Genomic DNA, 22,273 nt, shown 5'->3' on the forward strand with positions numbered 1-22,273 from the left:
GTTGACCATAGAATTAGTCAAGTCTGTCAAAGTTCAAATTATTTCAGAAATACAATATGAGAAAAAGACAAACAACAACAATAATAACAGTGAAGTTTTATTCTATGACTATGATTGCACAAGGATGTTAAAAAACAATACATATTTAAAAAAAGACTTTAAAAATGACCAAATCTATTGCACATGACATCAAAGCTTGTTAAGTTTCAAGAATATAAAAATAAAATGATTTAAAAAAAACATAGCAATGCAACAATAATGTGCAAAATTACCAGAAGTAGCAAAGAAATGATCCAGCTTTAAAACAAACCTCATAAAATGAAACAGGAAGACTTAAAGCTATCACACACAAACTGAAATCAATATGACACTTCTAAACAAACCAAGAATGAACAAAAACACAGATAAAATAATAATGAATACAATTATATAAGGAATGTCAATGATTAAAATAGAAACAATTAAAAAAGTGCAATTATATCCATTATTATCTTGAGTTTTTGTCAAACTTGTTTCTCCCAAATTTACCAATTTAAGTAAACTAAACTCCATGTTTTCAATGTTTTGTTCTTTAATGCTGCAGCTTTTGTCTCTGGCGCCTGAATTAAAGACAGATTTGTGTTTTCCAAGGATTAAGGAAGCCTCTGTAATCCTAAATCACCGTCTCCTCAAGGGCAGCCGCTGCCTGAGTCACATTTCAGATTATTTGACTGCAGATTGAGGAATGTCTGCCAACTTCTCCAGCCATATTTTTGTTTGTGACATGGTGACAGATAATCTGTCCTTTCCTGAAATGTGGGTCAAATGATGCAGCCTCATCTGAAACCAGATGTTAATAAACTTTGTGGACAATTATTGGTGACATTTGATTAAAAATGTTAGTTTTTTAGTAATTTATTTTTGTAGATTTTAGCCTGGGAGGGATTCGCTGTGTGCAATTATGGGCTGCACAATATTCCCGTCTAGTGACTGGATTGAGTTAGTGCAACACTGAGGGAGAGACGGGAAGCAGACAGAAACTGTGAGGTGGATTTAGGAGCGCAGGGATGGAGGATGGTAGACAGAGGCTGCAGACAGGATTAAAGACTCCATCTGTCCAACATGATCCTTCAGAAAACACACAAAACAAACCAGAAAACACTAAATCTGTCCAAAAATACAAAAAATTCACTATTTACAAGCATTTAAACAACGTGAATGTTGGTTTTCACTCCAAAAATATTCAATAACAAGAAGATTAATAGTAGGTTTATTATTTTTAAAGGATTTGGGTGTATCATTTTTCAGAATTGAAATTACTTTTATTGTCAATGTGCACAAAGAAAGCACAACAAAATAAATGAAAAAAAAAATAGCAACTCTGGAAGGAAAGTCAAATAACTGAAGAAAATAATCAATAAGTATATCTCAATAAATATAAAAATATAGCATATATTAGTTAATTTACCCTTAACTGGGATTTTTCCATCCCAGTTAAGGAAAAAAACATTTTTTTTAATTTTATTTTCCTTTATCTTATTTTCTTTATAAAATATATTTTTCCAGCTAAGGAAAATATATTGATGTTAAAAAAAATGTTAAGGAAAAATAATATCTCAGTAATATTATATATTTATAATATTTTTTTATATATACTGTAAATAAATATATAAATTTTTATATATTTCCTCCCTGCTGACTTTATGTATTTATTAATAAATTTCGTATTTTATTAAATATTTATATTTATATAATAACATAAATTATTTGCATATTAATAAAATAATCTTATTAATTATTTTATTAATAAAAGCCGCTGCTGAGCGCTCTCTGGCCACCAGGGGGCTCCAAACATCCCTCTACACAGAATTCTGATATCAAAATAATACATTTGTTATGTCCAACGTCAATGTTTCAGAACCTCAAACCAATTTAAATATTAGTCAAAGACAACACAAGCGAACACAAAATACGTTTTTAGATGAAAGTATTTATCATTAAAGGACGAAAACAAATCAAAACCTAAACCTATTAACTGTTTAGGCTTCTCTATAGCAACAAATGCAATCAAGTGTTTGAGATAACGATAAACAAACCTGGGTTAGTAAAGTGAAACAAAGTTAGAACAGTAATGTTAAAGCTGCAGTATGTAACTTTTATATATAATGACTTTTACATATTTGTTAAAACTGACATAATTTTTTTGACAGAATGATATGAGACAGATAATCTGCTAAAAATATGAGCTTCTGTGGTGCTCCCAGTGGTAACTAGAAACAACCAATCAGAGCCAGGAGGCGGGCCTTAGCGCTGTCAATCACAGTCCTGTGCTTGAGTTTGTTCTCTGCTATGCTGCAGCTAGCATAGTTAGTCAGTTATGGTGGCGGAAAAACGGTTTTCCTGTAACGAAAAGTTGCTTCTTGGCATTTAGCAGCGAGTACATGAATTGACTGACAGCGCTAAGACCCACCTCCTGGCCTCTGATTGGTTGTTTTTGGTCAGTTTCTTCAGACGGCTACAATTACTCAGGGAAAAGGTGGATGAGATTAATCTTTTCACAAATTATCTGTCTCATTGTGACAGTTTTAACAAATATCTAAAATAAAAACATTTTCTTATAAAAATCAAGTACTGCAGTTTTAGGCTGAAGCATTATGACCAACTATAAAAAGACCAAATAAACTAGAAGCATGTTTAAAGGACAGCCTCTCCAGAGGAGTGTTTTTCGGGAGGAGTTTTGGCGTTGTGTGTAGTTAATGGACAGGAAAACGGTTAACTGGGAGTTTCTGTTCGACCCGTTCCGTCACAAGACTTCGGTCAGCAGACCGTCCTGCTGTCGGCCTCACGTCTCCCATTACCGCCGCAGGATAACTAAATTAAACCGGCTCACTGGCTCTGTCTCTGCCCAACATGCTGACTTTCTCTCATTGTCTGCTGACTCTCTCTGCTCCCTGCTGACTTTTAGACGTCCATTTTCTCTGACTTCCTTCTTTGTGAGTGCAATGACTCTGTTTTGTTTATTTCTGTTTTCAGAGTAATCTGGAATCAAACTACAGAGCTGAACCTGCAGGATTATTATTTTATTATCTTTTTAAGATTTCCACAGATTTTTATTTGATTTATTTATTTCAAACTGGTTTTTAAAAACAATAATACAAGCAATTAGTAGGACAGAGAAAACATGGGCATACATAACCTCCTTGAACATAATAATTTATTTACTTCTTACTTTTCTGTTTGAGAAGATGCAGGAAGAAGTGCACTTATTGAATCTGACCCCTTATCTTAATTTAATGAGACATATTACCAACTCAGTAATTATATATATATATATAAAATTACAATTAAAACCATGTTGTAATATTCATGTGCATGTTCAGTATACTGGGCTAAAGAGCCAACAAATAAATGATATTACATAGACAAAATGATTACAAAATAACTTATAACAAGACAAGAAAATCTTGTGCTAATAATAGTAGTAATAATGACAATTATAAATAATAACAGCATCAGAATAATTACCAACTTCTTTTCGATGTACACCTTTAAATTCTTATTAATCGGTGTTATATAACAATAAATAAAATGTTAAGAAAAGAAACAATGATAATAATGACAGTAAGATAACAATAAAGGTTTATATAAAGGTAATATAAACACAGAAGAAGAAAAAAGAATATTTAAAAGAACAATAAGTGATTTACTCATAGCACATTTTTACCCAAAACATTAACTTTATTTTAAATTTTAGTCCCTTTCATGACATTTCAGCAACTTTTCATCTTTATTTTCTTATTTCTAAATGGCACTGAAGCACGTTCAACTTGGGGTTATTTCCTTGATCGCTTCATTTTTTTAAGTTTTTGTCACTCTTGTCTGTTCATGTAAGTGTAGCAAGTTTTTATTTCAACTAAATTATAGACGTGACGTTTGTCAAAATGTGTTTATTTATTCTTTGGATGTATTTAGTTTAGTCAGGAAGTTGCTTCTCCGGACATTTTGTTGATATTTTTTAAGTTCTGTTACGTTGCTCTTGACGGTTACCATAGTAACCAGTAACCGAAAGCTCCGCCCCCTTTTTCCTGTTAGGATCAGCTCGGTGTTTACTTTACAAATATGATATTTTACTATATATTTTAGACAAATTTAATCATATGCAGTGTTTCATGAGTAATTCTGCTATGTTTTGTGTTTGTTTTTTATTTCATTATTAATGTTGTCCATTTTTACTATGTTTAATTTTAAAAATGCTAACTGCTGCTAACCATTGCTTTGTAGTTTGTTTAGGGTTATTTATTACATTTTATTTAATGTATAGAGGCAGAAGTTGCTGGATTGATGTTAACCACTAACTTGATTTTCTCTTTTGTTGGAATAAATATAATAAACCTGAATGTGTCTGTCGTCAAGTCAACCTGAGACGGTTACATAAGCATCCAAACTTTAGTAAATCTTCATTTTTAGCATGTTTTTCAGCATGTCAGCCATTTACAATTACCTCCAAATTAAATTAGAAACTCCCAGGAGGAGACGCTGACTGCCAGAGACCCAAACTGGACAAAAAGGACAAGAGTGAGGAAAAGCTCAGGTGATCCGTAGACAGGAACACTGGAGGAGAGACCTTTCATCAGATTAATGAGAAAATAAAACGACGTGAGCAAAAGTAGAGGAGAAATTTAATTAGGGAATGAGCCGGAGGTCGTTTCAGATCAAGCTGTTATAGTTGTAGCATCCAGGGAAGCGGTTCCTTCAGCTCCTGTTGGAGAACCGAGCAGAGGGACTTTAAAGAAGAATCATGACTCGTTTACATCTCCTAATTGGACTCCTGAGTTGTCTTCACCTGGCAGGTATGACCTTTACCTCCAGGAGAGTTACATCTAGCAAATATTAGTAGATCTATTCTCTTTTTAACAACAAAAAAATACTCATTGAAAACTTGTGTCAGAATAGGAGACACAAAGAAACTTTATAATGTTTTTTAAATGTTTTAAAATCCTTCATTCATTAATTTCTTAGTAGAAATTGGCTTTTTTTTAATGACCTCGTTTAACAAAAACACACATAGACTGGATTTCTTTCTCTGGATTTGAGGATTCATTTTAGATCACACAGACGAAAGAAATCTGAATTTACCTGAAATGATGGTTTGTTTGTTGTTGCGTAATTTAACAGGAGACATTTGTGCTTGATGATCAGGAGGATTTAATACTAATAGATTTTATAACGGCTTTCAAAATAAAATATTGAGAAAAATTGTTTCAAATTGTATTTTTTTTGTTTTATGATTTATTTGGTTTTGATTGGAAATAAACTAGGAAGTGTAAATTAAGGCTAGAATGACTTATGTTGGCTTTCTTAATTACTTTAATGTGACACCCAGTTAGATTTTAGTAAAATATTATTTAAAATAATTTCCTGTCCATTCAGAGCATACGATTAAAGCATCAGAATGTGTTTGTTTTAAATATAATTAAATTAAATAACTACAGTGTTCTCCTTCACCACTTGATTAATTCATATAAAAGTTATTCCGTGGGAGACAATAGTGTAAGTTTTTATTTTTATTTTCATTTTACTGGTTTAAAATTTAGGAACGAAGGGAGGAAATGGCAAATGAAGGTATGAATTGATGAAGGAATGAATTAATCCAGAGAAAAAGAAACATTCAAGAACTATAGACCAAGAGACCAATTTTATTTAAAAACTTTTGCAGTCATTTTTTAATACTTCTATTGAAAGTATTCAGTAAACCTTCCACACTGTAGTTCTCCTTTAAGAGTAATAATCTTTTATTATTATGTTAAAGAATAACATAACTCCACTGAAATCAGCCTTAAATTAAATGATTAAATTTAATCAAAAATAAGAGATTTGTCTGAAAATATTATGAACGGTGCCCTTTTTTGTAAATCACACATTATACAATTTATTATTATTATTATTGTTTAATATAATTATTATTATTATTGTTGTTTAATTATTATTGTTTAACGGTGTGTGGTAAACCGCTGTTTCATAGCAAACATTTGAACAAACTTAAATACATTTCTATTATCATTTTGTCCACCAGGGGGCACTAATGATATTTATTATCCACAAACTTCAAAAATCTGTTTCCTGTATCACTAACAGCCTTTAATTTCCCTGTGGAATAAATGAAGTATTTTTAATTGGTTTAGTCTGAGTTTATTTTGAAATTAGTTTCTCTGCTGATCAAATATGGCAGAAATTCAGATCTGTTAACCGTTAGCAACATAATCTGGTAATGAATTATGCACACAGATGGTTCCATTTAATTTAAATCCGTCTTTTTTCTCTCTCCAGGATGTTTGCAGTGTTACACCTGTGTGTTTCCTGCCATTTCTCCCATGGACTGCATGAAGTTTCCTCTGGAGTGTCCTGCAGGCCAGCGCTGCCTGTCCAGCGTGGCGACAGGAAGGCGAGGTCAGAGCCTGTCAAAATAAAAGCCTTTGTGGGAATAGTTTGTCCCACTCTGTTATAAAAACATCTAGAGCTTAAAATCCTTTGTGTGTCACATTGGATGTTTTGAATCGTCTTTTCGACATCGCCGGAAGGTAGCAGAGATTGCTGTACCTGGTTTTCTCTGTAGAAACAAAAACAAAAGAATGACTCAACGCTCTGGAACTCAGATCCGTTTTTCATCAGGCAAACTGACAGCATAATGTCATTAAATGATCTAAAAATAACCGTAACCTCTAAAAATATCTGGGAGTGGCAAAGGACTCCCTGTGTTTCATCAGAGGTGGAAGGAAAGAGGTGAAAGGTTAAGGTCTAGTGCTGATAGAATGACAGAATCACACTGATAACTTTTCTTATAGGGATCATTTTAAATTAAAATATCAATAAAAGTTGCTTGTCTTGTAATTTAATTCATTATTTTTCAGTGCCTTATTTAAGTAGAAAAAATACCAGGAAATTTAATGTGCATGCTCTTGACCAAGCATGTTCAACCTAGGGTCCGGGGGCCATTTTGCGGCCCATGGACTGATTTTACGCGGCCCCCCGCCACCACAGGTCAAGAATAAATTAAATAAATTATGAAAAAACTACAACTTTTAAATTAAAATCTACTTACAAAAACGTTAGATGCAACACAAAGTGGTTATCTTTCTGGTTTTCTTTCATTTTCATCGTAAACAAAACCACATTTACTCATTAATTTATATTTTGCAGTACACTTTGGTGCACCCAAATCTGCTCTTAATTGCTGTGTTTAGTATTTTCAAATTGAGATCTATATCCTGTTTTTATTGCTTAATAAAATAGACTTAATATTTTTTCAGTTTTCTTCAATTGAACCCAAATATAATAAACACACCAGTAGCCTTTAATTTAAGAAGGAAAACGTACAAAAACAACTCGAGGAATATTAGCTGCTAGTTAGCTTCAACCGTATCAAAACTTAGCGACTGAGTGTGAGATATAATCACAAATTATTGTTTGCTTATGTAAGTTTCACTGCAATGGCAAAGAAATGCAGTTTTTGAGCAAACTTATACAAAAATATGGCTGTTAAAACTCTCATTGAAAGCTGGTTTATCTATAAACCATCTGCAGCATTTTTGCCACTAAATCCACGATTTGCTCTGTTTTTGGTTCGCCAGGCGCCGTTCAGCTGACGATATACGAGAAGAGTTGTGCCGTGCCGACGCAGTGCGGCTTGGCCGGACAGAAGTACACCTCAGGGGTGTACTTTAACTACACCAACGACTGCTGCGACACGGATCTTTGCAACGCCGCCGGGTCTGTTGGTGCCCTCAGCCTGAGGGGAGCGCTGCTCTGCCTGCTGCCTGCACTCGGCCTCCTGCTGGTCTGAACAGAACCACCAGAACCACAGACCGCCTCTCCCTCCAAATGCCTCTTTAGAAAAGAAATGGCTGAGATGTTAAAGGAAAATTAAGTCTTAGTTCATCACAAGTTGCACCATCAGTATTATTTGTTATCCAGCAGCTCTTCTAGAAGATATTTAAGTGTAAAACAGGTGGAAAATATTTCTACTGGAAGATATTTATCTAGAAAGAATGTTAAAAATAATTAAATGTAACTTTTCCTGACCTTCACCTTAAAATGTTGGTTCTTTCTGAACTCTTAGTCAAAATTATAAACTGAGGAGCATAAATTATAATTCATATTCTCCAAATCAAAACATCAGGGCCATAAGAAGAAATAAAATAAATTAACTAGAATAAAGTCATACCAGAATAATGACTTTATTCTCAAAATCTTATACATTATTATTTTTTTAGTGTAGTCCTAATTCTCCGTCATATTATGGTTAATTATAGTAGTAATTGCTATTACTACTATCACAATATAGTGATATAAATTGCGACAGCAAAGTTGGTGGAATCAACTGACTCACTCTTTGGTTGCCTGGCAACTCGCTCATTATTCTTTGGTTACCTAGCAACAACTTGCCGAGGAACTTGCTGAGCAGCAGTTTCAGGTTTTGCCTCATTACTGCTTACAAATAAACAGCAGCTTGGGGGATAAGAGGGAAGGTCATGACACCAGTTTGGCAGCATTTCAGGTATTTAAAACAAAAAAACGAATCAATAATTATTGATATTCTGATATAAAACGCTCATATGTTTCTCAGCGTTATTGTCCAGCTCTATGTTGTACTGGCTGGATTAAGACCAGCTGTTTAAAAAAGATAAATAAATGAAAAGTCAGCTTATATGAACTCAAACATGTACAATGTGCCGGTGAGAGGAGTTGCGTTTTCAGTTTTATGCTGGTGGTGGCGCTACAGATCATCTGATTTTTGTGTTTTTTTTTTTTTAAGTTCCTGTGAAGAGATTTAAAAGTCCTACTTCTGTTTGTTTTTTAAGTATCTACATAAAAACAGGTTTGCCAGATTGTTCTGTTAGATCAGCTAACATTAATGCTGTTTGGTTTCCCTAAACAAAACATTTTGTACCAAACGATGTAGAATCAGTTCTTTTCTCTTGGGACTTTTACAAATATGGAGATAAATAATAAAAGCCCTCATATTTCTAATCGTCATTATTATACAGAATCTTAATAGTTTTAGATTATATCATATTTACACTGGTTATTGTTTGGACCATTGATTAAATCTCAGATTATGACCTCTGATCGAACCAAATATAACGAAGCAGCTCCCTTGTTGGTCAGTTATGTGAAGCATATTAACATATTCAGCAAACTACATAAAAAATTAACGTGTAATATTCATGAGAACAAATTATGACATGTTCAGCAGGAACTTCCTTCTCCGATTTCTTTTTATGTGGACATTTCAATTAAAAAAATCCTCAAAACAAGCCAGAAATAAAAAAGGACGCGTTTTATTATGAAGATATTTTTATTGGAACATTAATAAAAGTAAAATACAAAAAGTTTCAGCTGTGAGTTCGATTGTCCTTGCTGCCGCTTTGATTTTTTTAACTTCATGATGCCGTTAGCATTAAGACAGAGTGAAAAATCACAACATCAATAACAAAACATGAAATGAAACGCAGAAAATAAAAATCCAACATATTTCCTGGTCCCTGAAATTGTTTCAAATACATATTAAGAAATGAGAATTTCTGCTATGATTGGACAAAAACACAAATGATGATTAACAGTGAAGTTATTCATATTTAATCCCTTTAAGTCCATATTAAAAAATAGATCAAATCCACATCAGTTCAACAACCAAAACATTCTGTATTCAAACCCAGATCCTTCATGAAATTTGGGTTTATTGAGGTGAATTAACTCACAGCTGATTTCCAACACAGTCCAACTACAGGATTTTCTAATTGCACTTCGGTCATTTTTAGCAACACTAAAGAACTTCATATCAAAACAATGTTAAATGTTAAACTGTGTTACCCTGAGGTTGACTGGATGTGTTACTGCTTGACCAAAGAGAGTTATTAGCTCCAGTTCCTTCCATGTTGATTTAATTCAAGGTTGTTTTACAGGCAAGAAAACGTCGAGGAGTGAATTGAGCCAACAGACAGAGTTACGACCGAGTCTCAGATCTCTTTGGATAAAAATAAGGCTAACGGCGGCATATTTATAATTTATTTTGTCAGAAGAACTTCACACAACCAACAAAGATATACAAGTAATCTATACTGTGATCACATGTTTGATGTGTAACAGAAACAAAGCAGGGGTGTCAAACTAATTTTCGTTTTGGGTCGAATCAAGATCATGAATGCTCTTAAAGGGCCGGTAGCACCAGAATGTATTGATAAACTGTTAAAATATTAATGAATTCTTAAAATTAAATAATACAATTCAAAGTCTTTTCATTCCCACCAGAACTTCGCGATTATTTTTGTGATTTTTTGCAATAAGAATCAAAGTGTTTGTGTTACTAATTTGGAAATATTTGCACTTATTTATGACGGTAGATGCGACTTTTTATTCCTCGCTGTTTAGATCATGGACTATAATCTGACATCAGTTAAGACTGAAGCAGCTGTTCAGTAAAAGTTAGAAAGTTTTTGACAATTTTTGAGAGAAATCTTCAATAAACTCCCAATAATTGTGTGTGGATTTGTTGATTTTCGTGAATTTCCATAATAATACACAAGAAATCCGTTTATTTTGTAGTAAATGGATAAAAACTGCATTGATTTGATTGAAAACATGATATTTAAGTAGATTTAATGTTTAGTCCAGAATCCAGAGACAGATATTTTTTCAACTTAACTGCAAACCTTACAGAAAAATGAAACTTTTTCAGAAAATAATTGAACAGTAATAAAATCCCATACAGTTGCGATCCTTCCACAGACTTTTTAAAAATTGATTTGGTGGCTCATTTCCAATAAGAAAGTATCTCCAGCAACTTCAATAAATCCTATTTAACTGTGGAAATGTGAAAACTACTCAACTGTCCAGTCATTCACATCAACAAGGGCCGAGCCAGACCAAGGAATAAGCAAACTATGCAGCCGTCTGCGGCTCCACACCAACAGGGGGCTCCGCAGAGCAACAAAGATTTTCTTGTAATTGTTTTCCATTGGTAAGGATATTTGTTATTAGACTTAAACTAAAAATACACAATTTCTGAGCTCTGAAACTCAACTAGAAACAAAGGAAAAATGTTTTAATTAGGTATGGGTTACTGTAAAATTCTAACATTATGATAAAATACCACGATTTTATTGTAATGTACTGGTTTTATTTTATTTTACTACAAATTCTACCACAGCAAAAAAATACTTCAAGTATGACTTTAATTTTGATAAAGTTGATTTTAATTTAAAAGAAAACAGGCGGTGGTTATGGCCTTTGAAGCAATCAAAAAGCTAACAACCTACAAAATTCCCTTTCTTCTGTCTCTTTTCTGATTACTTTAAAGTGAAAAGTTAGCTTATCGACTGTAGCATGCTCACAGTCTCTCTTCCATTCATGTAATTATTAATTGGAGGCCTTGAAAGCGGATCACAAACAAGCTCACCAGTCAGGACTAATCCTTCACGCTTGCTGTGGGAGCGCAGAAAGAGGAAGCCCCCGTCTATTGAAACGGTTTCCTGTTTAGCTGCTTTCAGCGCCGGCTCGGTCCGGATCGTTTTCCTCTGCTCCGCAATGAATGCAAACCTTTTCTAAATCATGACGTCTTTCTATGAAAAGCTGTGTTTCCTCTGTGATAAAGTCTGTGGGAAACACCTGTGATTAAAACACAAAATGACTCGATGGTATGCAAATATCACTTCCCTAAAAAATGGCGAGAGACTAAAACGGTTTAATCTGGATGTGTTGGAATAATTAATCTTTAGAATATAATGGAAGAAAAATAAAGAGAGGGGAAAGATTAAACAACTGTGTGTCCATTTTGAAGTTGTAATTAGACAAGGAAAGCTGTAGTATGTTTTTTTTCTCCTGTAGTATTAAAGTAAAAGTATTTAATGAGCTGAGTATTGATTTTTTGTTGATGACTGATGCTAGCTAGCCAATTAGATGTGTTAGCTGGGTTGCTAATTAGCCTGCAGTTTACCAATGAACCAACTGTACCAATTGTAGATTGTTATATACTATAAAAAATGCAACCCAAACCATCTCATATGTATTATTTTATTAGTTGGAAACCTAAAAACTGATATTGGACATGCTAGCAACTCCAGTTGCTAGCATGTTATCTTTCCACCAAAAGATAAAATACTTATAGCTTCTTGTGCTAAAATGCGTCTTACAAACTATATACTATAACCGTCTGCTGTCTTGTGATCTTATAAAAAATATTTCTTTTATTGTTCTTTTATCCAGAAAAGCTTTTGGTAATTTCTCTCTCATACAGAGCTAGCACAAACAACAGGTAGAGAAGAATGAATTTGTGTTATGGTTTAATTTTACTTTTTATATCAAAATCAAATTAGTAGCAAATTTATATTATGCTATATTGTTCAATATATACACTGTATTTGCTGTAGTAGAAATAAATGTCACTTTTCTACTTTAAATACAAATAATTAGGTTGTATTATGATATTTTGTTTTAAAGGTGGGCTATAATTCTTCCTTGAACAAGTTAGAATAAATCTATTGCTATAAGAAACATTTTAATTAATTTTTTTGCACAAAATTATTCTTTACTTCTGGTATTTCGAGCTCCTCCTGAGGAGCCGTTTTGGGGCATCTTGTCACTTTAAAGCCAAATGAGCAATTATACATCCTTACATCTTTGAAAAGCATTAGTAGAGCCTCCAGCACAACCAACAAGAATGCAGCAAGTGGTTTCTAGGTGATAAACCAACAGCAAAACACTTGTCTTTTCAAGCAGCAATAGTACAGTGAATACAACCAGCTGCGCAAACATGCCGCTTGGGTTGCTAGGTAACAGGCTGGACTTCACTGGGGTTGCTAGGTAACAAGCTGACTGATTTGTTACATTACATTCTGGAAGGTTTTTGAAACAGAAAACTTTCCAAAAGACATCAACCCATAGCCAAAACCCATCTGGGTGGTTTTTTTAAGAGCTTGGGTTGATTTTGTAGGCAGTAGGGAAGTACAAAAACATATAAAAATATTAATTTAGCATATTATGTCCACTTTATATTCTTTTACACCCATATTATGTTTTTTCTTAAAGGTTATCATAGAGTTAGTATCTTTTACCAGCCTAGAGTTTAAGTAAAACATTGTTCTGCTGAGAATAGCAGCAAACATCGATATTAGGTGAGAGTTTGGGGCCCCAAATTGTTATTCTGCCCAAATACCAAAGAAAAGGTAGAACCGGCTCTGATCTGAGGTTAAAGTTCAATGAAGCAGGTGAGTAAAGGATAAAAAACCGGAATTACTTTTGTTTAAAAAAAAAGGGTGTGTGAAAATGCAAGCCTTCCTGAAAGAAACATTTTAATTTTGACTTGTATTATCTAGACCAGGGGTGTCCAAAGTGCGGCGAGGGGGCCATTTGTGGCCCTTGGAATGAGTTTGTGTGGCCCCTCACTGCAGTTAAAAAAATGGTGCAAATTTGGGATGAGATGCAACACTTTTTAAAATCATTTTAGGGTGAGATTTCCATGGCAAGTTTATATCTTAAATGGAAAACACAAAGAATTTAGTTTTTACAAAACACAATTTACAGAACAACAAAATAGAAAATAATTGGCTTAAAAAGTTAAATAAATATAAACATTAAGGAAAATTTCATTCTAATGTTGGTTTTGATTTAAAAAAAATTAACTTGTTCAATTCATTGTTGTGCAGGTAAAGGAGAAAACATTCACGATAATATAATTTTTATGTTGTTTAACGGACAGAAAAAGCTCATTTTGACCCTCGGTGGAAAAAGTTTGGACACCACTGATCTAGACTTTACCCTCGTCTCCCTGCTGATGTAACCGATCCTGGTTGAAGTAGAGAATAAATACAAAGATCCACCTGTGGGTGTGTGCATTCTGCGTATCAAAAGGTAAACAAAGCTTAAAGGAAATACCCGTCGGCAGGGAAACAGATTCTGGTTGTTTGCAGAGTAAATATTTGATTACTGATGTCTGTGTGGAATCATTTTTTCTACTTTAACACGGCCTATCGCCGTCCTACTTGAGAGCTTTCGCTACAGATGAATACGCCATGAGGATCTCCGTGTCGACAGGACAGGTAGCGCTAAACTCTTCCCTGGCGTACGCTGCGTTCAGGTACCTCCAGACGTTAGTCAGAAACTCTGGGATGGTGAAGTTTCTGTACTTCAAACTCACCACCTGGGGGTAAAAAAAAAAAAAAAGGATCCGTTTGAGTGGCAGGGATCAGGAAAACCGTGGTGAGGATAAACGTCGCATACTGAGAAGATTACCTTCAAGATGTGCAGCTTTGGCAGCAAGTTGCAGTCCGCCAGGGTGAGCTGCTGGCCATCCAGGAAGGGGCGTGACGAGGAGGTGACCTCTTCGGCGGCGTCCTGATCGATCTCGTCAGGAAGTGGGGAGCCGAGGTAGTTGTCCAGCTTCTGCAGAGCCTTCATGAGGCCTTTCTCTAGATCTGAGAGCGAACACAGACACAAAGAGTAAGCAGGGAGATTAAGAGGATGTGCGCCGTTCTCGCTGACGTAGCGCTGCTAAAACTGTAACGTTATTAACAGACACTCCCTCCCTGCTGGGGTTTTTTTTTTTTAGCCTAAGATTAACATGGCGACTTCGGCGTTTTGCTTTCCTGTGACGATGTCATCATTATTTTTGATGCTTACTGTCATTAGTCTGAGGGTTTGAGTTCTTGATGTAAGCAGAGAACTTGGAGAAGATATCGACTCCTGCTGTGTTGGACTCCGGATTACGAGCCGCCAGACGGGGATATCTGTAAAATAAGATGGTTGATTATATTTAAAAGACAACAAAACAAATGATTAAATAAAAAAAGAGCTAAGCTGCAGCTAACAGCTTCATAATAATTTATTTTAATCAATTTAGACATGTCTACAGTTTTATGATCACTTCTAATTTCTTAAGATTTTGTTTCCAAGAGGTTAAACTTCTTTCTTCTACTTTTCTTTTTCAGGATTTCTGTTGATGTTTCAAAGTTTTTCTGCTGTATTTTTAATGATTCTGAGGCTAACCATGATTTAATTAATCAATTAATTTATTAATCGCACAATAAATTAAAATGAAGTTGATTATTGATATTTTTTAAAGGGTAATTTTGTCATAAATAATTCAGTTATTTGTGGTTTTTATGTTTTATTTTGATTGTTTTATTTTGGAAATTGAAAACGTGGCATATTCTGCACAAAATTAAAGTTTCTTTGTCTCCTTAGAGGACAGATTTGCTTTATTATATCTTTATCAACATATTATTTGAAAATGATCTCAAAACAACAATGTAATTCTTTATCGCAATAAATTCTGGAACAATTTATCATCCACTAACATTTGTAATTGTGACTGGTCTAGGTGTACATGCATTATTATGCCATATATTACTCAAAACATCAATATTATTGTTTATAACATATAGTTTCAGCATAAAATAGTAACAGTTCCAGGTCTAAACTGGTATTAATAAACTTTAAAACAATAAAATAGCTTCCGAAAGCTTAACAAAAACCAATTCATCAGTTAAAATATTAATAGAAAGTCTATAAAAAGCAAAGACTTAAGATCTGGGCAATGATTTATCCAGAGAGATTACGGTTACTATAACCAGGATCTGTCTTAAATTACCACTTTATATCATTTCAGCTCCAACATTCAGAACAAAATTACATCCGAACAGAACAAGTGAAGGTCAGTGGTTACTTTGGGGGGCAGAGCGTCGACTCGATGAACTCCTCGATTTTGTTGGTGTCGGTTTTCACCTCGTTGCCGTACTGCAGGAAGGGAGGCTGAGCTCCAGGAGCCAGATCCTTCAGGATGTCTGGTTTCCTGAGAGCAAGAAGAAAAACCAACAGGTGAACAAAACGTACACCGTTAAACTAACGCTCTGCCTTCTTATTTCACGCTACTGGGTGATTGGACAAACTTATCGACCATCGACGATAGGCTGCAACCTTCGTCAGTTGTTTTTATGAGACCGGTTTTATTTTTCTTTTTTGCCTATGAGTTACACTACAAAAACACAAAATATTACCAAGTATTTTCGGTTTAGTTTCTAGTGCAAATATCTTAGTGTACTTGAAGCTAACTTCAGAGTAACTTTTCAGCTGGTTTTATGTCAATAATTCCTTAATATTGATGAAAAGATGTGGGTCCAAATAATTTCACAAACATGTAACAGTTAATTAGTTAAATAATGTTGTGTTTTTATTCAAAAGAACCAGCAAAATAAAGTTTTCATGACTCACAATACTGTTGTGGGAACCATTGTACCAATTGTCACGAGTATGAACCACCTTTTTGAAAGTTGGGGTTTTCTCAGTTTGCTACTCTGGTGCAAAATTTTTGGTTCAGTTTTTAGTCCAAATATCTTTCTAGACTTGAAATGAGACAAAATTACTTACAAGTAACTTTCCAGCAAGATATAAGAGCTTGTTTTAAATCAATAATACCTTAGTATTGATGAAAAAGTGCTGGTTCCATAACCAACTGCCACTGGGGCTGTCACCTAGCAACGGCAGCCAAGCCCAGCCCGTCACCTGGCAACCAAGTTTTAGTTCCACTGGTAGATTAATATGGGAAAAATGGAACAAGTACTTTTTAAAAACAACAATAAGGAATTATTGACTTAAAACAAGCTCCTATTTCTTGCTAAAAACGAACTTGTAAGTTAGTTTTGTCTTGTTTCAAGTGGACTAAAATATTTGCACTAAAAACAAGACATAAAATACTTGGTAAGACTTTGTGTTTTTGCAGCGTTTTAAATTATTTGTCTTTTTTGACGTAAATGAATTTGGGTTGAAACAAGTCACTTTAAATTTATTGGTTCTGATCAATAAGGTTTTCCCCTATTGAATTATTTCTAATTTCTGACTGAATACACGCAGCTATTTGGCCTCAGAAAAAGCTCACCAAGTAAAAAATGTCAAGCAGAAGTCATCAACACAGTCATCAGATTTCAGTTGAAAGTACTTTTCCATCAATATAAATGAATTATTAACTTAAAACAAGCTCCTACTTCTTGGTAAAAGTTACTTGTAAGTTAGTTTTGTCTTATTTAAAGTTTAGTAAGATATTATGCACCAGAAACTAGACCAAAAAAATACTTGATATGACTGAGTTTTACAGTGTAGGTCAACAATATAAATATGTGTGTGTTGTACCAGCAGCAACCTGCACAGGATCAAATAAAAACAAACACAAACGAGGGCGGTTCTTTACTTCTTCATATCCACTGTGGTGACGTCGAAAACCACTCCTTTCAGCCACAGGACCATGAAGAGACGCTGGGAGAACGGACAGTTGCCGATGCACAGGCCATCGCTTCCTGCCTGCAAAACGAGAACGGACAGAGCGTTTATTGGGATTTATTCGTTTGTTTTCATAAGGTCAGGTGTTTGACATCAACAAACGGAGAAAGTAAAACATTTACAGGTTATTCTGGTTCATGTTCCTCGTAAAAGTTTTAGTAGCACAAGACTTTATAAGGTTTGAAATGCAAATACAAAGCAAAGCAATGTAATTAAGAATGCATATTTCCTTATTTTAATTACCTAACCCAATGGATTCTGGGAAATGTTAGTTTTTTTAATGTTATGTCTAATTAACTTTCTCTGTGTTGATTAACTTGACATAAAATTTGCTCAGGTTTTAATCTTCCAAACTAAGTGCAATCTATCTAAAACAGCTTTTTAACTTAAATACTGCACATTTTCCATTTGCTAATGATGATTTACAAATTCAGTAAAAATGCAAATTGATCAAAATCTATATCACTACAACTATTTTACTTATAAAATGGAGAAAATGTGTTTTAAGTATAGATTAATGAGATGGGAAAATAATCAGCTTTTTGTATTTTTACTAAAATAAAAGCAAAGATGGTTTGCTAAGACCAAAACTTAGTTTAAATAAATGAAAGATGTTATAAATATGTAGAGAGAAACAGTGAGTTCTGCACCAACATGGGCTGAAAAGCTGCTCAGTGAGGAAGAAGCCATGACACTAAATATTTACATCCAGATTACAGTTTGCAAAATATCCAGAGGGGAGAGAGATTATAATTTCTGAAAACATTTCTAAAAATCTGATGAAGCAAAAATGTAAGTATTATGATAAGGGGGAAACTTGTTACTGTCTGAAGGAATTACCTCATTTTACTACAGAAGAGGTTTTTCATCTTTTGTAAAAGTTAAATAATTCATTTTGTTCTCAAATCTAAAAGTTAAAAATAGACAACTTTATTTGAATTTCCATTGATTTCAAAATAAAACATTAAGTGCATAATTACATATGCAGCACTGTAAAACATTAAGAGACCACTTTAAATGATTAGTTTCTCTGATTTTACTTTGTATAGGTTTATGTTTGAGTAAATTGAACATTGTGCTTTTATTCTATGAACTATTGACAACATGTCTCTGAAATTACAAACAAAGGTTCTGTATTTATTTGCAGAAAATGAGAAATGGTTAAATAAGGAAAAAGATGCAGCGCTTTCAACCTCAAATAATGCAAAGAAAACAAGTTAATATTCATTTATAAACAACAATACTAATATTTTAACTTAGGAAGAGTTCAGGAATCAACATTTGGTGGAAAAACCAGGAGGTTTTCATGGGGTTCAGTGCAGTGGACTCTTGGTTTTTTCCAGAGCTTTATATAAAATAGATCTCCTTTCATGGCTCTAGAGAGGTTTAATTTTGCAGCAGCAGGGGTAAAAATTTATTTTAAAATTGTTTCCTTAAACTCCAGCTTTTGTAGGTCAAAGGTTTTGACAACATGACCAAGACCAACACATCCTGTCAGCTGTTTAATCTACGAATTTACAGAACCTTTCATACCATCTGAGTACTTGTTTAACTAGAAACAGATTTTAACTTAAGAAATAATGCAAACCAAACCAGTAGATACAAAAATAATGGACTCTATCCTAAAAAAAAAACCATATAGCATTTATAGCCACTTTTTAACTGAACTTTAGGCTATCAGATGTAATCGTGTGAAATTACAGTTCAGGATGTGACTTTAGCATCTTTCACGGCGGTAGAGGGAAAAAGTGGCGCACATGTTCATACAGAGGAGTCATTATGCGAGAGGAAGAGGAATAAACTTCAGTTTGGCGGCCGACCAACATACTTAGTATAGATGGAAACCCATCGCCTGTTGTCTTAATGTGCTTTTAATTAGATTACAGGGGTTTATAACCCGCGGTGAGTCATGAGTGACATGAAAACAAACACAGGTCTCCTTTTTTATCTCGAACAAAGTCAGATATGCGATCAGATCAGCAGAAATCTGTCCATGAACCCGTCGCCGCCCGCGACGCCTTCAGGGTGTGATGGCTTTCGTTGCTGCCGCTTACCTTCACGAAAAGCTCAATCTTGGGCTCGTTTGCGTCGCTCATCTTCGCCCAGTAAACACCTTCGCAGAAGCAAAAAGAGAGGACAAGAAGTTTGAGTGAAGTTTTGAAAGTGAAGTGAAACGCAGCAGCGGAAAGGCGGGCAGCTCAGCCCACATCTTCCGCTACGACAAATCCCCGACGCAACCTGACTAATGTGACAATGTGGCGGAAACGCCTCACAGAGCCATTTTCTCCCCGCAGAGAGAGAGGAAGCTCTAAAACTCAACCCGAGAGCTTAAATTATCCAGACCTCACAGTGCTGAAAGTCTTCTGTCCGATCTGCTGCTGCTGCTGCTGCTGGTTTCCTCCTCCAGGTTCAGGGTCTGCACTGCAGCAGCGACACAATCATCATCATCATCATCATCATCATGAAAGCTGCGCCTCATTTCCTGCTGCGCGGCCCTGGAAGAAAGTTGCATGAAGAGAAACTAGGGGGCAGAAATGCAGGAGAGCAAGAAAAGATCGAGTTCAAATCAGAAAGATGGTGAAATTACAACGAGATTCTTCAAAAGTTTCGACTGGATTCTGTTGTGCAGAAACAAAAAAGGGTCACCTGTAGCTTATTGTTGTGGATTTTATGGGTCGTTTTGCTTATTTTTTATCACCGGGTTTCCATTTTATAAACACAAAACTTTCATATTTTCCTTTAAATATTACGGGGAAAACTAAAAAAGCTAAACTTGTTTAATATTTTATGTAAACACAACTAAATAAATTAATTTATTATATGTAAAGCACTTCTCTCCATCTGCAGGCCAGCTCATGCCAATGCATCTCTATTTTTTAACCAGGCAGGGTTGCGACTCCCCCTGGTGGCAGCCGGAGGCGCTACACTTCCGGTGTACCGGAAGTGCATTACATCCAGGACTTCGACGGCCTCATTAAGAAACCCCGTTTTAAAACGCTATATTTTGTTCCAGCAGCACAATTTGTAAAGATACTCCAAGACGAACATGTTGAGTCATAATTATTGCATTTAAATTGAAACTGTTGCATCATATTAGCCAATTAATTGACTTGTTTAATGATTAATTCACTTTTTATAAAAACGTTTATTACTTTGTATTGTCAGTATATATGACAAGCAGACAGAGCTGGTTTAATAACTGATTTGAATTAACATTTAATTTAGTAAATCTGATGCAAAAAATATGACAAGAAAACATAAGTCGTTATTGGGAATCAGGAAGCACTGGTATACATCTGTATTATACATTGCATTAGTACTTATTGAATACTTTGATACCATTCAAAAAGTTTTAAATTTTTAATTTGATTTAATCAGTCCAAGCAGGGCTGATTAAACAGCATGACACTTTAATGATTTTAAACTTGAAAATTGGAACTCAAGTTGGAATTTATTGTGAACTTTCCTAAATCTTTACATGACTTCAAACACACACCTTCCTAGCCTTAAATTAGCTTTTGCCATATTTACGACTGGTACAAAATAAAGACTCTATGTTCTTTAGAAAAATGTTGATTTGTATTTAAATTGGTTGGCTTCTAGGCTCTGATTCTCCTTTTCTTATAAGGCAAAGACAAAAGGCAAGAAAATTCTCCAACGAGTCCTACATCAGGTCCGTAAGGTTATTATCAGGAAACGACAGAGAAATCAGTGTTAAAGCCGAAGTCTTTCACAGCCAGAGGAAGAATGAGGGACACAAATTCTCTTGGATGTGAGTGTGAACGCTGTCGGACACATTTTGTACGTGGAAAACCGGTGATTAATGACTTAAATAATACTGGCATGTTAATATCTCCCTTCAGGAAAATGCTTAAAAATAAACAGCATAAAATGCTGCTTAAATGTAATACCGCAGTTACTGCAGCACATGTTTTCATGCTGCCATAGAGCTACCGTTGGAAGTTACACACAAAAAAATCAATCATAACTACATTCATTTATTGAACTTTGATTTGACTGTCAATAAGTGTCATTATGACAAAAAACAGAATGTTTACTACCAGTTACTGTTGTAGTTGCTGTCATTCATAGTTTCATTCAACTGGACATGAGGTCGGCTGCATTTCTTGCAGAAATTGTCTTCCACTGTCTAAATGCTCTAGTAGAGCTTTTGGGATTGCATGTTTCCCACTTTGATAAAAATTTCCTATTATTTTCCTCGCATTAGCAGGTCAGTTGATGACAAACCCAATAGAATGATTGACAGGTGGGGCCATATTAATTTTTATCCTTTTTAAAAATATTTTTCTCTATATAAATTAGGCTTTTCAAACTGAATCATATCTATTAAGGTTGTTTATTCGGTGCAGAGTAACCAGCCTGGCCCTGTTTGTGTGCTTGTGAAGCACCAGAGGGCGTCATTGGTTGCAGAATAACTTGCAGACATGTTGGCGCAGCCAGATTTATCAGCTGATCTGGAGGGAACAGTAGACTGTAGACAGTAGACTGTAGCTGGCAGACGTGAAGAGGACATACCACAAGCCTGGATCATGGAGACAGACCAAACCTCACCCAGATGGAACGCAAAGATTAATTGTGTCTCTTCAATAATGTTTAACTTTAAAGGCCTAATTAATTTTTATATAAATTGTCCAGTCCAAGAGTAATATGAAAAAAAATTGTAGATGTTTGTTTGCTAGATGTTTTTGATTGACTATATTGTATCGTTGGATTTAAATAGTAATTACTGACTTATATTCTTCTTACTTTGAATAACATTAAATATATAGACACACAAATCACTTAAGTTATAAGTTTTTTCTGCACATTTCCAGGTTCCTAATACTAGCTTTTCAGAGATTATGTTCCAAAAGTGCCTGAATCCACAAGAAGAAAAAGTCTTTATGACAAAAAAGTGTATTAATGTAATTTATTAAATAATAATAATTATATATATATATACATTTTT

The 22,273-nt window shown here is 34.4% G+C and overlaps 2 protein-coding genes across 2 annotated transcripts; one reads left to right on the plus strand and one right to left on the minus strand.

The window, feature by feature from the left end:
• The first annotated feature begins 4,560 nt into the window (after nt 1–4,560).
• Nucleotides 4,561–12,336, plus strand: LOC102237154 (prostate stem cell antigen-like). The gene is made up of 3 exons (XM_014474500.2): nt 4,561–4,829; nt 6,307–6,426; nt 7,608–12,336. The coding sequence occupies exons 1-3, from the start codon at nt 4,778–4,780 to the stop codon at nt 7,817–7,819; spliced, it is 384 nt and encodes a 127-aa protein (XP_014329986.1). The 5' UTR covers nt 4,561–4,777; the 3' UTR covers nt 7,820–12,336.
• A 150-nt stretch (nt 12,337–12,486) lies between these two features.
• clic1 (chloride intracellular channel 1) lies at nt 12,487–19,785 on the minus strand. The gene is made up of 7 exons (XM_005796422.3): nt 19,648–19,785; nt 19,359–19,417; nt 17,216–17,325; nt 15,698–15,823; nt 14,653–14,759; nt 14,266–14,447; nt 12,487–14,173 (listed from the first exon to the last, which is right to left on the minus strand). Exons 2-7 carry the CDS (start codon nt 19,398–19,400, stop codon nt 14,012–14,014), a joined length of 729 nt encoding a protein of 242 aa, XP_005796479.1. The 5' UTR covers nt 19,401–19,417; nt 19,648–19,785; the 3' UTR covers nt 12,487–14,011.
• Nucleotides 19,786–22,273: the final 2,488 nt, after the last annotated feature.

This window comes from Xiphophorus maculatus, chromosome 13 (assembly GCF_002775205.1).
Source record: "Xiphophorus maculatus strain JP 163 A chromosome 13, X_maculatus-5.0-male, whole genome shotgun sequence".
NCBI lineage: Eukaryota > Metazoa > Chordata > Actinopteri > Cyprinodontiformes > Poeciliidae > Xiphophorus > Xiphophorus maculatus.

Coding starts and splice junctions, on each gene's coding strand:
- clic1 (XM_005796422.3), bottom strand. CDS start 19,400: ATGAGCGACGCAAACGAGCCCAAGATTGAGCTTTTCGTGAAG. Junction 17,326..19,358: donor AGATTGAGCTTTTCGTGAAG/GTAAGCGGCAGC, acceptor CTCGTTTTGCAG/GCAGGAAGCGATGGCCTGTG. Junction 14,760..15,697: donor TCGACGCTCTGCCCCCCAAA/GTAACCACTGAC, acceptor CTTATTTTACAG/ATATCCCCGTCTGGCGGCTC.
- LOC102237154 (XM_014474500.2), top strand. CDS start 4,778: ATGACTCGTTTACATCTCCTAATTGGACTCCTGAGTTGTCTTCACCTG. Junction 4,830..6,306: donor GAGTTGTCTTCACCTGGCAG/GTATGACCTTTA, acceptor TTCTCTCTCCAG/GATGTTTGCAGTGTTACACC. Junction 6,427..7,607: donor CGTGGCGACAGGAAGGCGAG/GTCAGAGCCTGT, acceptor TTGGTTCGCCAG/GCGCCGTTCAGCTGACGATA.